At 42.8% G+C, this 14,387-nt stretch overlaps 1 protein-coding gene across 1 annotated transcript in view; it reads right to left on the bottom strand.

Moving 5' to 3' along the window:
- Positions 1-1,181: 1,181 nt before the first annotated feature.
- Positions 1,182-14,387, bottom strand: part of TBCA (tubulin folding cofactor A) — a 56,980-nt gene continuing 43,774 nt past the window's right edge. Inside the window, exons 2-4 of the mRNA XM_044292133.1 lie at positions 12,985-13,090; positions 5,010-5,096; positions 1,182-1,474 (exon numbers count right to left, since the gene is read on the bottom strand). Of these exons, the coding sequence (XP_044148068.1) occupies positions 1,394-1,474; positions 5,010-5,096; positions 12,985-13,090 (274 nt within the window). The 3' untranslated portion in view covers positions 1,182-1,393. The remainder of the gene's footprint in view (positions 1,475-5,009; positions 5,097-12,984; positions 13,091-14,387) is intronic.

The raw sequence follows: 14,387 nt of genomic DNA on the forward strand, positions 1-14,387 counted from the left end.
TATTGTCTTACATTAAAGGGGTTTGTCTAACCCCACAAAAAACGAGTGAGTGCCAAGAAACTGATTTAATACAAAGAGAAAAACTCACCTTTTGAAATGTGTTACAGCACCCAGGCTCCCGTCCTCCCTGCTTCTAATCCCCCAAACCAACAATGATGACGACCTATGTGTGGTCAAGTTGACCACGACAGCCATTCACAGGCTTCAGCAGTGACATGTCTCTGAGCGCCACATGGCCATTTAGGGACATGTCACCGCTGAGACCAATAAATGGCTGCAGCAGTCAATGTGAAAACAGATGGGACGTCACCACTTCTGGTCCACAGGATCTTCAGCAGTGAACGGAGGGGATTTCAAAGGTGGTTATGCTTATTTTTGGTACTAACAAGTTTTTCTTGAGGGTCAGAAAACCCCATTAAACTTTGTTGTTAACAAACTGTTTCTCCACTAAGTAAGCCCCATGTCCTCTCAGACCTTCTAGACCAGGGATGAACAACCTGAGGCTCTCCAGCTGTTGGAAAACTACAACTCCCAGCATGCCCAGACTACCAACAGCTATCAGCCTACAGCAGGGCATGGTGGAAGTTGTAGTTTTACAACAGCTGGAGAGCCGCAGGTTGGCCATGCCTGTTCTAGAGCCTTCCTGTGAAGTGCTCATCATATGACCTTGCTTCATCCCAAACCGAACCGCAGGAAATCAGAACATTGGCACTTTCCTTAGACTAGCCAGTAATCACACTGCTACATATCTGTATAAGATAAAGCAATTTATACATATATTTTTATATCCTTGAAGCTACATAAGGCTACTTTTACACTCGTGTTTGGTGGGTATCTGTCATGGATCTGCACTGACGGATCCGTTCAGATAATACAACCGTCTGCATCCATTCAGAACAGATCCATTTGTATTATCTTTAACATAGCCAAGACGGATCCGTCTTGAAAACCATTGAAAGTCAATGGAGGACGGATCAGTTTTCTATTGTGCCAGATTGTGTCATAGAAAACGGATCCGTCCCCATTGACTTACATTGTGTGTCAGGACGGATCCGTTTGGCTCAGTTTCGTCAGACGGACACCAAAATGCTGCAGACAGTGTTTTGGTGTCCGCATCCAAAGTGAAATGGAGACAGAACGGAGGCAAACTGATGCATTCTGAGCGGATCCTTATCCATTCAGAATGCATTAGGGAAAAAACTGATCCGTTTTGGACTGCTTGTGAGATCCCCGAATGGATCTCATAAACGGAAAGCCAAAACGTCAGTGTGAAAGTAGCCTAACTGGAATCTTGTCCTATTATTGTTAGCTTTGGAAATGCATTCAAGTTTCCCAATTTTCAAACAGGACAGTGGAATAGTATCAAGGCATAAAAATGTAGGCTGAAGAGCATTTAGGCATCTAATTTCACTGAGTCCAGCATTGCACGGGCATCTTTATATTCCTCTGCCTCTTCTAACTCCTTTTCATTCTCCTATAAGACAAAGATAGTTACTTAAAGCTTGACATGTCAGCGATACAAAACAATTACACTGAAGTACAGTCATCAGGTGGTTGACACTATGCCAGTGGGTTGTACTAGAATCCATGGAGACATAACTGTAATATGCCAATGTATCAGCAAAAGTAGCTATGGATAGAGACCTGTAAACAGAATGTGCCTCCTCCAGTGTAAGAACAGAGTACAAAGTCATCAAAAGGTACTAAAGCTGATAAAATACCGGACAGTTGCCTTGCTTTGGGAACAGAGCTCTATGAAACTGGGAAGAAGATGGCAAATTCCTGCAGACTTTGGGAGCCAGTTATAGCACTCCAGGGACCAGTCACAGGGAGCAACAGAAAACAACCCAAAAATGTAGACCTGCCCAGACCTACATATGAAGCCGAACATTATTTAAAGGGAACCCGTCACCTAGACTAAAGTAGTGACAGACCTGCTGAAATGAGATGCCTACTAAAGTAAAGTTGCTTACTGTTTAATGCTGGCAGTGTGCACTCTATTTATCGCTATAGGTGCTCTGAAATCAGCCTTGGATACCCTATAGTGGCGAATGGAAAGCATACCATGCAAATGTGGCCACCTGTCCATTTCCTGCTATAGGAATAGCAGCATAGCGCTATTTTCGGAACTTCCATAGCATTGAATTGAGGGTAGCTGTAAAAGGGGCGGCTATTCTCTGTTCACTTCAGGGGCCCTGGTCTGGAGATAGGATCAGGTCCTATTTGACACTGATGGCATATCCTATAGACCTGTCATCAATGTCCCAGCTAGGAATACCTCTTTAAACAGTAAGTTCCCAGATGCAACTTTACCTTATTATATAACTGACAGACCTCTGATTTCAGAGTCTGTCACTACTTAAAGAGGACCTTTCATTAGAATAAAAAATCTAAACTAACTATACAGACATGTAGAGCGGCGCCCAGGGATCTCCCTGCACTTACTGTTATACCTGGGCACGGCTCCGTTCTCCCGGTATAGCCTCCGGTATCTTCATAGTTAGGCTCCACCCAGTGGAACCTGCCGGCGTCTCATTCTCCCATGCTGTAGCGCTGGCCAATCGCAGCGCTCAGCTCATAGCCTGAGAGGCTTTTTTTTTCTCTCAGGCTATGAGCTGAGCGCTGCGATTGGCCAGCGCTACAGCATGGGAGAATGAGACGCCGGCAGGCTCCACTGGGTGGAGCCTAACTATGAAGATACCGGAGGCTATACCGGGAGAACGGAGCCGTGCCCAGGTATAACAGTAAGTGCAGGGAGATCCCTGGGCGCCGCTCTACATGTCTGTATAGTTAGTATAGATTTTTTTATTCTAGTGAAAGGTCCTCTTTAAAGGGGTTGTGTCACTTCAGCAAATGGCATTTATCATGTAGAGAAAATTAATACCAGGCACTTACTAATGCATTGGGATTGTCCATATTGCCTCCTTTGCTGGCTGGATTCATTTTTCTATCACATTATACACTGCTCGTTTCCAGGGATTACGACCACTCTGCAATCCATCAGCGGTGGTCATGCTTGCAAGAAAAAGGGCCGGCCTATGTGTACCCCTACAGTCCAGAGCAAAAGAGACGCTGCCATTTTTCCCGATAGTATGCAAGCACGACCATGGCTGATTGATTGCAGGGTGGTCATAACGATGGAAACTAGCAGTGTATAAATGTGATGGAAAAATGAATCCATCTAGCAAAGGAAGCATTATGAACAATTACAGTATATTAGTAAGTGCATTGTATTAACTTTCTCTACATGATAAATTCCACTTGCCGAAGACAGCCCCTTCAATAATCCCCTCAGCGAGGATTTCCCGAGGATCTCAGACAGGATCACTGTACAGTTGCAAGAAAAAGTATGTGAACCCTTTGGAATGATATGGATTTCTGCACAAATTGGTCATAAAATGTGATCTGATTTTCATCTAAGTCACAACAATAGACAATCACAGTCTGCTTAAACTAATAACACACAAAGAATTAAATGTTACCATGTTTTTATTGAACACACCATGGAAACATTCACAGTGCAGGTGGAAAAAGTATGTGAACCCTTGGATTTAATAACTGGTTGAACCTCCTTTGGCAGCAATAACTTCAACCAAACCCAACCAAACGTTTCCTGTAGTTGCAGATCAGACGTGCACAACGGTCAGGAGTAATTCTTGACCATTCCTCTTTACAGAACTGTTTCCGTTCAGCAATATTGTTGGGATGTCTGGTGTGAATCGCTTCCTTAAGGTCATGCCACAGCATCTCAATCGGGTTGAGGTCAGGACTCTGACTGGGCCACTCCAGAAGGCGTATTTGCTTTTGTTTAAGCCATTCTGTTAATTTACTTCTATGCTTTGGGTCGTTGTCCTGTTGCAACACCCATCTTCTGTTGAGCTTCAGCTGGTGGACAGATGGCCTTAAGTTCTCCTGCAAAATGTCTTGAAAAACTTGTGAATTGATTTTTCCTTCGATGATAGCAATCCGTCCACGCCCTGACGCAGCAAAGCCGCCCCAAACCATGATGCCCCCACCACCATACTTCACAGTTGGGATGAGGTTTTGATGTTGGTGTGCTGTGCCTCTTTCTCCACACATAGTGTTGTGTGTTTCTTCCAAACAACTCAACTTAGGTTTTATCTGTCCACAGAATATTTTGCCAGTACTGCTGTGGAACATCCAGGTGCTCTTGTGCAAACTGTAAACATGCAGCAATGTTTTGTTGGGACAGCAGTGGCTTCCTCTGTGGTATCCTCCCATGAAATCCATTCTTGTTTAGTGTTTTACAGATTGTAGATACGCTAACAGGGATGTTAGCATATGCCAGAGACTTTTGTAAGTCTTTAGGTGACACTCTAGGATTCTTCTTCACCTCATTGAGCAGTCTGCGCTGTGCTCTTGCAGTCATCTTTACAGGAAGGCCACTCCTAGGGAGAGTAGCAGCAGCGCAGCAGTTATAGACAATTTGTCTTACAATGGACTGATGAACAGCAAGGCTTTTAGAGATACTTTTATAACCCTTTCCAGCTTCATGCAAGTCAACAATTCTTAATCGTAGGTCTTCTGAGAGCTCTTTTGCGCGAGGCATCATTCACATCAGGCAACGCTTCTTGTGAAAAGCAAACCCAGAACTGGTGTGTGTTTTTATAGGACAGGGCAGCTGTAACCAACACCTCCAATCTCATCTCATTGATTGGACTCCACTTGGCTGACACCTCACTCCAATTAGCTCTTAGAGATGTGATTAGTCTAGGGGTTAACATACTTTTTCCACTGCACTGTGAATATTTACATGGTGTTTTCAATAAAAACATGATAACATTTAATTCTTTGTGTGTTATTAGTTTAAGCAGACTGATTGTCTGATGAAGATCAGATCACATTTTATGACCAATTTGTGCAGAAATCCATATCATTCTAAAGGGTTTACATACTTTTTCTTGCAACTCTATATACATACACAGTGGTATATGTTGCCCCCAATCTCCAGTGTTCTTGAGAATTGACAAAAACACATATGTACTTACTAAGATCTGTGCAAGATCTGTGTGCGCTGCCTCTAGTCTGCGATGGCAATCTGGGATCATCATGCGAGATTCTTGCAGTACTTCAATCTGAAATGCAAAAAGAAGAATGTGAAACTTCAAGTAAATTCCTGCATTTTTGTTTTTTTTAGCAAATCAAATTTTAAAGAAAATCTATATGGATGAGTGAACCATAAAGAACTTGCAAAAATATTCCATCTGGTTTGTGTAACCCTTGGGTCATGCTGCAGACATCCACTCTTTCAAAGAGCAATCCAGAATAAAAGAGGTTCAAGGCACCAGATTAGTCAATGATAATAATAATAAAAAATACAAAAAAAAAAACTGACTAGTTGATGAATCAGCCTCTTCAGTTCTGCACCAAGCTAATGCATAGAACGAGTGAGACTTAAGGAAAATAGTCTATCTAGTTTTCATATTTGCAAAAAAATAAAATAAAAAATATTTTATATATATATATATATATATATATATATATATATATATATATATATATATATATATATATATATATATATAATAAACAAAAGGTGAAATGATCCTCTTTCATAGCTTCATTGAGGCCACTTTCCAATGTGAAATATGCAGCAGCCCGGGGTTACCTATGGTTTACAGATGCAGATTTGAAGTCTGGCAAGGCGCGGATCCGCAAGCGAATTTAGCCCCATTTAATGGTTCATGTGTGGCCGCTGTAAGAAGGTACAAGGAATCATCGTGGATGATAGGTACGTGTCACCTAGGTTCCTGGCCTCTGTGGAGTAAGAGCCGTTTTTATGTTTCAGCAGCAGTTGCTGTTTGACACCTTGATACTTCGTATGGCTGTAATAGCTGATTCAGGACGGCTCTTACTGGGAGTAGTCAAAGTGCTGGGTGGGTGACTGCTCCCCATGTTCCAGGCCGGGGTTTTGCCAGGCATAAAAACCAGCCAGCACTGACCGGTGGAGAGGATTACCTCCGTCTGACAGTGGAGCTCAGGAGGTCTGTGTGCTCTGATCTGAGGGCTGTGTTGGGATCCGCGGCTTGAGCTGGACTCGGAGGCTCAGACCCCTGTGAGGGCGAACAGGCCGTCTAACGCCTGCCTGTGAACTTGACAAGGCAGAACTTTCAACAGGGGGTGAAGTAACACCCAGGAGAAAAGGAAACTGTTTTGTATATGAACTTTTCAAGTGTGTGAACGATCACCAAGCAACTTGAGGTTTTGTTCTGCTTTCACGTGTGAATAAAACACTGATGTTTTGAACCAAGAACTTGTACTTTGCCTCTGTGCTGCACCCGCTTATCCTAACTACCAGAGGGAATCCCCACACCACCCACAGCAGTCAAAACAGCAGCAGAAACATCCAAGAGTCTATAAACTACTACATATATTTTCTATTGAAATCAATGAGGCATGGTAGTGGGTGAATTTCATGCATACTTTGGTGTGGAATACGGACTGAAATCTGCGTAAATTTTTTTCATTGTGAACATGTCTAATGATAAAGAACTTTATTGTTATATAATAATAAACTTATATACAAATATATAGGATTTAGTAACCATACAGTGAAATGTAGACGCCAGAAAGTATTTAAGCAATCTTAAAAAAAAGGACATAAAGAACAGAAAAAAACAAAGCACCATGGATTACATCACTGTGCTTTTTTTTTTTTTTCAGGGCCAGACAGATCACAATTTAATCTTCCCAAAATGACTTAACACATATGAATCAGACAAATCCCTGAGATTCTATTTTACAGAGATACTCTTTTCTAGTAGCTATAGTTTTACAGAAGTTCTCTGTGTGCATGAGGCCTTTACAAACATTTCAGGGGGAAAATTACAGTATTTTTCGCTTTATAAGGCTACATGCACACAAACGTTGTTTGTTTCAGTGTCCGTTCCGTTTTTTTTTGCGGATAGGATGCGGACCCATTCATTTCAATGGGTCCACAAAAAATTTAGACAGCACACCGTGTGCTGTCCGCATCAGTATGTCCGTTCCGTAGCCCCGCAAAAAAAAAAAAAAAAAAAAAGGCATACGGAACGCATGCAGCCCAAGACGTTTTTCAACCAAAAGTGTGGGGAAAAATGTCTTATAAAGTAAATACTAGTGAGTGGTTTTTTTTCAAGAAAAGGAAGTGCAAATGCCGCAAAGACCGCTGGACCTGGAGAGGAGTAGCGGAGCAGGAGAGGCAAATGTAGTTATTTATTTCATCTCTGATCTGAGGTCTGATGTGGAAGTCCGATTTAAGGTCTGATAGGGGTCTGACATAGATGCCTGATGGGGGTCCGATCTGAGAAAAAATATTTTCTTATTTTTCTCCTCTAAAACCTGGGGCGAGTCTTATTAAGTGAAAAATACTGTATGTTGTGTTACATCAGGTTTTCAGTTGTTTTTAATTTTCTAACTACACTAAAAATCATGATATGTTACAGTTTTCACTTCTTCATAATAGACCTTTCTGTTCTGTAGAAACCACTTCTCAGTCAGCTCATCATCTCAGGCAGGAATACACTGAAAAATAACACCCGTCTGAGATCCATTTTTTCAGACAGAAAAAAAAAGGATCTCAGAAGGAAATGGCCCAAACAGATGCCAAATGTGGATCACTGATGCACAAGATGTGTGTGTGTGTGTTTTTTTTTAATAGAATTCTGTAAAATGAAATCGTAATGTGAAACCCAGTCTAAATATAATGTGTTGGGCAACACAAGAACCAGCATTTACAGAAGATAATGGTCACAGCTCACCTCCTCCCCATCCAAGCAATATGAACTCTGCACAGGTCACATAGCATGCCCACAACACTCTCCCACAGAAGTCAAGGAGTCATCTACAGGTCCCTACATCCATAAATGCAGTTAACAGCAGCTCAAGCAAGATGGCTGCTCCCATAAAAATATACAAACAAATTAGAAGAAATCAACAAAGAGAAAATGAAAACAGATAAAAATATTTAACTGGGTCTGGTTTTAATTAGTAACACAACAATCAAAAGGTGATATATACCCCTTAAAAAAAAAAAAAAAAAAAAAAAAAAATGCTACAACACGACACTAGGTAACAAATGTCTGGAATAAGTAGCTGCCTTCGGCGACAAAATTCTGCCACACTTACACCATATAAAATATATTGCCTGCTGTCACCCTCAAACTATAGTCAGCGTGGAAAAAAAAAAATAAAAAAAAAAAAAAAAAAATCTATAAATAATTTTATTCACATTTCAAGAGTTCTTCTCGCCATGGACAGCGGAGAAAGCGCTGTGTGTGTGTCTGCCCTGTCAGTGGCAGCCTCAGCTCAGAAAGTTTACTTAAAATAAACTCTTTCTGCTGTTTTTCTGCCCTCCTTCAACTGGAATGGGATCAGCTGGTTGCATAAAAATCACCCGCATCTCTTGGCTAATAAAGAAATACTGTGCTGAGATAATATCACATTGAGATAATTACTGCATGAGAAAAAACTGTCATTGAGTATATTGATCATGTGGAGCAGCCTGGCAGGAGACTCTAAGTGAAAGAGAAAAGTAAAGAAAATGAAAGGCAGAAAACAGCAGGTTTATATTTTGATGCTTATCATGCATAAAAAGTTATTACTTATCACTGCATTTCATTTTAGCAGAGATGATATTCTCCCCATGCGGTGGGGAGTAAAATTACTTAACTGGAACCCCCACTGAATGTGAACATTTTTCCTGCCTCTATACTCTTAAGTGTTGTTTTGTAAAAATCCTTAGGTTAAGGATGAGAAATACTAGCAGTATATCCTCTCCCTGCAAACAAGAGGCCAAACCACGAGCCTGTCAGAGTTCTGCATGGTCAAAACTGCTGACAGCACTAGGTAACAGCTGGGGAGAGCAATATAAAAATACATTTTTTGGAGCTCTTGTTATCAGGAGTAGTGTGAATATGAGCTTTTATTCGAACATATTCAGTTCTTTAAGGAGGCGGGGCTTCACTTTAACATGCGCTCTGCAATGAGCTGCTTCACAGCCCCTCCCCTCTAAACGACAGCTCTAATTATTATTACGACAGCTCTTGGTTGGATGATGGAGCTGTCACTCAGAGCAGAGGGGAGGGACTGTGAAGCAGCCCAATGCAGAGTGCATTTTACAGTGAAGCTCTGCCTCCTGGGAACTTAAGAAGCAGAATCAGTATAAGTTTATATTCACACTATTCCTGATAAAAGCTGCACAAAAGGTATGATTGTTCTGCTCTCTTTGACCCAAAGCTAGCACTGTCAGCATAGTCAAACCTGCTCAAAGACTCCCTTAAACTGCCGTGAACGGTGGTCAATATACAGTGTGAAAAATACATTTTCCATACACTGGTGAATACACTTCAACTGTGAGAGTCAGAATAAAAAAAAAAAAAATCCAGAAAGTCACATTGTATGATTTTTAAATAATTAGTTAGCATTGTATTGCATGAAATAAGTATTTGATACAATATGAAAACTGAATTTAATATTTGGTACAGAAACCTTTGTCAGATGTTTCCTATAGTTCTTGACCAAGTTTACCACACTGCAGAAGAGATTTTTGCCCCCCCCCCCCCACATATCTTCTCCCAGATCTTTTAGGTTTTGGGATGTCGCTGGGCTACATTGAGTTTCAGCTCCCTCAAGAGTTCTGATACCGTTCAGGTCTGGAGACTGCCTAGGACACTCTAGGACCTTGAAATGCTTCTTACGGAGGAACTCCTTAGTTGCCCTGGCTGTGCGTTTCAGGTCATTGTCATGCTGAAGGACCCAGCCACAACCCATCTTCAATGCTCTTGCGATACATGGCCCCCATCCATACTCCCTTCAATATGGTGCAGTCGTCCTGTCCCCTTTGTAGAAAAGCTCCCCCAAAGTATGAGGTTTCCACCCCCATGCTTCACGGTTGGGACGGTGTTCTTGGGATTGTACTCACTCTTCTTCCTTCTAAACACAGCAAGTGGAGTTGATACCAAAAAGTTCTATTTTGGTCTCATCTGACAACATGACCTTCTCCCACGCCTCCTCTGGATCATCCAGATGGTCATTGGCGAACTTCAAAAGGACCTGGCCATGTGCTGGCGTAACCAGGGGGACCTTGCGTGACATGTAGGACGGCGTAGTGTGTTACTAACGGTAATCTTTGAAACTGTGGTCCCAGGTCCGCCCGTGTACTTCTGGGCCGATTCCTGACCTTTCTCAGAATCATTCTTACCCAACGAGGCGAGATCTTGCACGGAACCCCTGACTAAGGAAGATTTACAGTCATCTTGTGTTTCTTACATTTCCTAAAAATTGCTACAAAAGTTTTTGCCTTCTCACCAAGCTGCTTGCCTATTGTCCTGTAACCCATCCCAGCCTTGTGCAACTTTACAATTTTGTCCCTGGTGTCCTTAGACAGCTCTTTGGTCTCATGGTGGAGAGGTTGGCGTGTGATTGAGTGTGTGGACAGGTTTCTTTTATACAGGTAAGGAGTTCAAACAGGTGCAATTAATACAGTTAATGAGTGCACAGTAGGATGGCTTCTTAAAAAAAAAACAAAAAAAAAAACACTATCATGTCTGTGAGAGCCAGAATTCTTGCTGCTTTGTAGGTGATCAAATACTTATTTCATGCAATAAAATGCAAATCAATTATTTAGAAATCATTCAATGTGATTTTCTGGATTATGTTTTTAGATTCGGTCTCCAACAGTTCAAGTGTACCTACAATAAAAATTACAGACCTCTCCATCTTTGTAGGTGGGAAAACTTGCAAAATGGCCATTGTATCAAATACTTATTTTCCCCCACTGTACTGTATTTAGCGTCAGATAGGTCAAATAATACCTTTCACCAGGAAGTCTTCCATTTATTCTGGTGTTTTTAGCCTTCAAATAAGACACGGATGTTGTGGTGGTAACAGAAATAAGAGGTTTACTTATGAATGTTTAAATCACTGTCCCTTCCTCAAATCCACATTAAGGCCTCATGCACACGGCCGTGTTCCGCAGCCGTGAGCGGACCGTGGAAACTCGGCCGGGATTCCTCCTGACAGCATGACCGCACGGCGTCATTGGTTGCTATGATGCTGTGCGCTTCATGCATTACTGTACAGCAGCGGCTGCATGAAGCGCACAGCATCATAGCAACCAATGACGCCGTGCGCTCATGCTGTCAGGAGGAATCCCCGCCGGGTTTCCACGGTCCGCACAGATCCCCCCCTCCCCATAACAGTGCACAGATCCCCCCCTCCCCATAACAGTGCACAGATCCCCCCTCCCCATAACAGTGCACAGATCCCCCCCCTCCCCATAACAGTGCACAGATCCCCCCCCTCCCCATAACAGTGCACAGATCCCCCCCCTCCCCATAACAGTGCACAGATCCCCCCCCCTCCCCATAACAGTGCACAGATCCCCCCTCCCCATAACAGTGCACAGATCCCCCCTCCCCATAACAGTGCACAGATCCCCCCTCCCCATAACAGTGCACAGATCCCCCCCTCCCCATAACAGTGCACAGATCCCCCCCTCCCCATAACAGTGCACAGATCCCCCCCTCCCCATAACAGTGCACAGATCCCCCCCCTCCCCATAACAGTGCACAGATCCCCCCCCTCCCCATAACAGTGCACAGATCCCCCCCTCCCCATAACAGTGCACAGATCCCCCCCCTCCCCATAACAGTGCACAGATCCCCCCCTCCCCATAACAGTGCACAGATCCCCCCTCCCCATAACAGTGCACAGATCCCCCCTCCCCATAACAGTGCAAAGATCCCCCCTCCCCATAACAGTGCAAAGATCCCCCCTCCCCATAACAGTGCAAAGATCCCCCCTCCCCATAACAGTGCAAAGATCCCCCCTCCCCATAACAGTGCAAAGATCCCCCCTCCCCATAACAGTGCAAAGATCCCCCCTCCCCATAACAGTGCCATACACAGACCCCCCCCCTCCCCATAGCAGTGCCATACACAGACCCCCCCTCCCTATAGCAGTGCCATACACAGACCTCCCCCTCTCCATAGCAGTGCCATACACAGACCCCCCCTCCCCATAGCAGTGCCATAGACAGATCCCCCCCCCCCCCCCCCCCCCCATAACAGCCCCGGCCCCGCTGCTCACAGCAGACTAATCACTGCATCTTTATTTTTACCTTACAATGACCCTCCAGTAACAAGCAAAGCAGACGGCGGCGTAACGTCACTTACTCACGTGACGTACCTGCTCCGCCCACTTTATGAATGAAGGAGGCGGAGCAGGTGCGTCACGTGAGTAAGTGACGTTACACCGCCGTTCGCTCTGCCTGTTACTGGAGCGTCATTGTAAGGTAAAATAAAGATGCAGTGATTTAAAGTAAACCGCCCGCCCGCATAGCAACGAATCGGCGATTATTCGATATCTGGATTCGTCGGCAACAAATCCAGTTATCGATTACATTGATTAATCGTTGCAGCCTTATTCAAGTTCCCTAGGGGAAAAAAAAAAGTGTTAAACTAAACGTATTTATCCCATACAGTGAACGCCATTAAAAGAATCATAGCAGTGATTTGCTATATTATATTTTTTTGCTTCAATTCCCAGAAAAACTAAACAAAAAGTGATCAAAAAGTCATACAAGCTCCAATACAGATAAAATGATCCCCACACAGCTCTGTAGACGTAATTCTAGTGGAGGTCAGAAAATGCAAACACCCCCCCCCCCGCTCCCAAAAAACTAAAACAAAACTATAAATGTGGTATTGTAATGGTACTGACCTGTATAATGAAGATAATGTCAGTTTTACCAAATAGGGAATGCTGCAAAAACTAAATCCATTCCCTATGGCGTAATTGTGTTTCTCCCCGCAAACAACTTGTCCAGCAAATAAACAAGCCCTCAAATGTCTAAGTGAATGGAAAAATTTAAAAATATATGGCTCTGGGATGGCAGGGAATAAAAAAAGTTTTAATTGTCTGAATATTCTGATTAACAGGAAATTAAATGGGTTAAATATATAAATAAGACTTGAGACTTGCCTGTTTTTTAATGACGTACTCATCCCCTCCTTCGCTTTTCATGCGCTCTACCTTCTCCTCTTGTTGTTTGGCTTCTTTTTCATACATTAATTTTTCCTTACACAACCTGTTTAGAAGAAAGGAGATAAATAACATGATTACTAGTGATCTCAGAAACTTGTATAAGAATATGAAGCCTATGATTTGTTGATACTGCGTCTCCAGACTGATCAGTAAGTTGTCCTTCTAGTGATCAAAGAAAAAATTTGTCTTTTTCCAAAGTATTACTGCATAGGAAACTGTAAAAACAAAGCACTTTAGTAAGGTCTCCATAACTTACTAAAGTGCTTTGTTTTTACAGTTTCCTATGCAGTAATACTTTGGAAAAAGACAAATTTTTTCTTTGCATTTCCATATTCCGACCCTCAAACCTAATTGTTTAGGTTTACGATGCTGTGAGGGCTAATTTTTTTGCAGGTCAATCTGTACTTTTTATTGATACCATGAACATTTTGGGGGTGTGTATGACTTTTTGATCACTTTTTTAAAATTTTCTGTGGGAGGTGAAGAGACCAAAAAAAAAGGGTGAATCAGCCATTGACTTTTTAATAATACGGGGATTTTCACACGCATCAATGCCAATTATGTTTATTTTTTTATTTTAGGTAATGGGGATGATTTGAAATTTTATAATTTAAAAAAGAAATATTAAATAAAAATTTGAAATTAAATTATTTTTAAAACCTTTTTATTTTATTTTTTACACTTTTTAATTCTTCCCCTATGGCAGTAATGGGCAAACTGCGGCTCTCCAGCTGTAGTAAAACTACAAATCCCATCATGCCCTGCTGTAGGCAGACTGGGAGTTGTAGTTTTACAACAGTTGGAGAGACGCAGTTTGCCCATCCCTTCCCTAGGGAATGTGAACAAGCAATCATTAGATTGCTTCTCTCATAGACTTCAGTGAATTACCAATGAAGTCTAGGAGAATTTCACTGTTCCTATGGAGCCCTTCAACAAGCTGGGGCTGCAAAGAAACCTATGTGCACAGCCTCTGATCATTCAGGAGGACCGTGGGTGCCACACACACCATCCGGCTCCCAGGCAGAACAGGTGCTTGGCCGGGATTGCGTATTCCCAATTTTTTACTTCACAGATGCCATGGTCACATTTGGCCACGGCATCTGAGGGATTACATGTGCGCGATCGACGTAATCGTCGATTGCATACATTAGCTCCGGATGCCTGCTGTTTAAAGCAGTGGTCTCCATCTTTAACCCCTTATTGACCACCCATACGTGTTTTTACGGCGGTCACAAAGGGGCCTTAGGCTGGGACGCCGCTTTTTCAAATGAGAGCCGCGGCCCTGCTCTAACAGCCCGGACCGGAGTGCCGAACCGGGCTGTTTAACACTATACATGCTG

The sequence above is a fragment of the Bufo gargarizans genome, chromosome 1 (genome assembly GCF_014858855.1).
Source record: "Bufo gargarizans isolate SCDJY-AF-19 chromosome 1, ASM1485885v1, whole genome shotgun sequence".
NCBI classification, from domain to species: Eukaryota; Metazoa; Chordata; class Amphibia; order Anura; family Bufonidae; genus Bufo; species Bufo gargarizans.